At 53.5% G+C, this 2609-nt stretch overlaps 2 protein-coding genes across 2 annotated transcripts in view; both read right to left on the reverse strand.

Moving 5' to 3' along the window:
• The window catches only part of ZBED1 (zinc finger BED-type containing 1), an 11802-nt gene extending 11281 nt beyond the window's left edge, over positions 1-521 (reverse strand). The window contains exon 1 of the mRNA XM_041468480.1: positions 393-521. The gene's annotated coding sequence lies outside the window, so the exon portion shown is untranslated. The remainder of the gene's footprint in view (positions 1-392) is intronic.
• The window catches only part of DHRSX (dehydrogenase/reductase X-linked), a 163352-nt gene extending 161258 nt beyond the window's left edge, over positions 1-2094 (reverse strand). Inside the window, exon 1 of the mRNA XM_041468482.1 lies at positions 393-2094. Coding sequence (XP_041324416.1) covers positions 393-711 — 319 coding nt within the window. The 5' untranslated portion in view covers positions 712-2094. The remainder of the gene's footprint in view (positions 1-392) is intronic.
• Between the last annotated feature and the right edge of the window lie 515 nt (positions 2095-2609).

The following is a 2609-nucleotide window of genomic DNA, read 5'->3' on the forward strand; positions in this document are numbered from 1 at the left end:
CCCCGCCAGTCGCAGCCCCCCCGGGACCGCTGCCTTCGGGCATCGCCGGGTCCTGCTCGGCCAGCGAAGGGGAGCAGGGGAGGAGTCCGGCGGCGGCGCCCGTGCCGGGGCCGCCGCGGTGCCTCAGCCCCTACCCCACTTCGGGGGATGGGGCACGGCCCGAGCGCCCCTCGCTACAGCCAAGGTCGCGGCTGCCCTGCCCTGTTCTCGCCTTCCCTCCCCTGTCCGGCCGCTCCCGGCTGGGCCGCGCGCTCTCGGCCCCAGGGCCCCGAACTGCCGCCTGCCCGTGGTGAGTGGGGGGAGGCGCGGCAAACTTTCCCCTCTCTGCGGCGGGGGCTGCCGCCCCCCGGCCCGGAGCCGCCCCGCCCCGCGGCGCCGGCTGCGGTGCTCACCTGAGGCCGGGGCGCACCGCGGCTGGAAGCGGCGGCGCAGCTGGTGCAGGATGACGCGGAGGCCGATGCAGTACACCCGGAGCAAGGGCACCAGCGCAGACAATAGCGACATGGCCGCCTCCCGCCCCGCGGCGGCAGCGGGCTCGGGGCGCGGCGGGGAAGGCACTGGGCGAGCAGGCGGCCGGCGCAGTGTTTCCGCCGGGCCGGGCCGGGCCGGGCCGGGGGGCGCGGCGCGGCCCCCACCCACCCACGGAAGGGAAAGCGCCGCCGCTGTCACAGCAGCGCTCGGGCTCGCCGCGGCTCCCGCCCTTCTGGGCATGTGCGGTGGCGGGGGAAGGGAAGGGAAGAGAAGGGGCGGCGGCGGGCGGACCGGCCTCGGCGGCGGCGGCGGCAACAGCGACAACGCGGCGGCTCAGCCCCCGCCGGGACGCCCGAGCAGCTGGGCAGGGGGAGCCGGAGAGGGGCGGCAAGCGCGACACTGCAGCGAGGGGGGAGGCGGTAGCGGCGTGACAGCCGGCCCGGTGAGGCCGCCGGGGTTGGGGCGCAGGGACTGTCGCTGCCACATCTGTGACAGCTACAAGCCAGTCAGTGCCTAGGCGGAGCGAGGCACACGGCGTTGCTTCGGGACCCCGTGGCTGAAAGCGCTCATCGGGTTGTCTCAGCATTTCCCTTCACTGTGGCACAAATGAGGGGCTGCTGCGGATTCCCACGGCGTCGCTGGCTCTGGGTACGGCCCCTCTGACCTCGGGCATCCCTCAAGCTCACTCCTCTCGAGGTCTCAGTTGCAGGTACCGATTTCTCCAAATGTAGCTCAGTGTACGGAGCTTTCCTACCTCAGGAGCCGGAATTTTACACCTGTCTGACTAATACTTTCTTTACAATGATAACTGGTATATCGCATGCTGTATCGTGTTGTCAGTTTTCAATGCTCAGCCTTATCTGAGTACTCGGGACAGAGAAGCGGGTCCTGTCTACCAGTTCTTGTGGTAGGTGGCTGGTTTCGGCTACAGGAAATAGAGCGCCTGGTCCTGATGCCGTGGTTTTCATTCACAGAACCGGGGGGTTTTCAAAAATGCAGATGAGCCTCAGTATCGATACGAACTAAAATAGTCATTGCACAATAGGAAACGTTGGCCCATATATTCAGTTTCAAATCTTTAGGTAACTTTTTGTCTCTGAGAAAGATGGGAAGCCATACAAAATTCTGGAAGTGTATTTGAAATGCAATCTCCTAGCCTTTTAAAAAACCCACTCCATACTTTCTAAAAAATAATACAATTAACAACTTACTTTTTCAGTATCAGATTACATTGCTCAGAAGAACTGACTTCATGTCTTCTGTCAGAAATACACCTAAAGTAAAAGCATAGTGTGTAGTTGCTCCAGGACAAAACCAGCCATTTAATTTTATGGATCTCTGGTGATTTTTTTTTATTAACACAGAGAATTAGGCAAACATAAATTATAGACATCATTAAGTCACATCAATGAGGGATTCATTCTTAATGTATATATATTTTTTGCAACCATGCATGGAATACTAGAAAGAGCAACACATAAAACAACATGAAAGAAGAAATACATTTACTAAAGGTGAATTATTCTTTCAACTTATCTCAGTAAAAATCAAATCCTGACTCTTTTATGTTGCTTTACATCCTTTTCTCAGAACTACACCATTAATGAAAGCCCTTTCAACATTAAACTGTGAAACTTGCCTACAGTGTATTTACACAATCTGTATATAAATAAACCATACTTTCTCAGGTTTTCTAGTATAATAAAATCAATTTATGCATATTCAAGCTACTGCAATAAATACTCCTCTGTGTTTTTTCAGACAATGCTATCCAAGGAATTAGACTAAGTGAGGGAAAACTGATGGGTTAACATTACAGTCTTATTGGACCCACTACTTTTTCTCAGCGTGTTACAAATGATTTTCAGCCCTCCACGGTTCATGAGTACAGTGTCATAGAAAATATTAGAAATTTTTTTCCAACAATATATTATTTTTTTCCTAAAGCTAATGGGCCATGGAGGAGGAATGAAAATAATTACAACAGGCTGTAGTCTTTGATTCTTTTCAAATAGTCTTCTAATGCATTCCTTATTTTAATCAATACTTTCTTTTCTTTGGTTTTCAACAGCTTGCATCTTATTATTGACACTTTGGTTTTTCTTGCAATCATTTACTCCAAAGCCCCAAGTATTCAG

Source organism: Pyrgilauda ruficollis, unplaced genomic scaffold (assembly GCF_017590135.1).
Source record: "Pyrgilauda ruficollis isolate IOZ18807 unplaced genomic scaffold, ASM1759013v1 scaffold22, whole genome shotgun sequence".
NCBI lineage: Eukaryota > Metazoa > Chordata > Aves > Passeriformes > Passeridae > Pyrgilauda > Pyrgilauda ruficollis.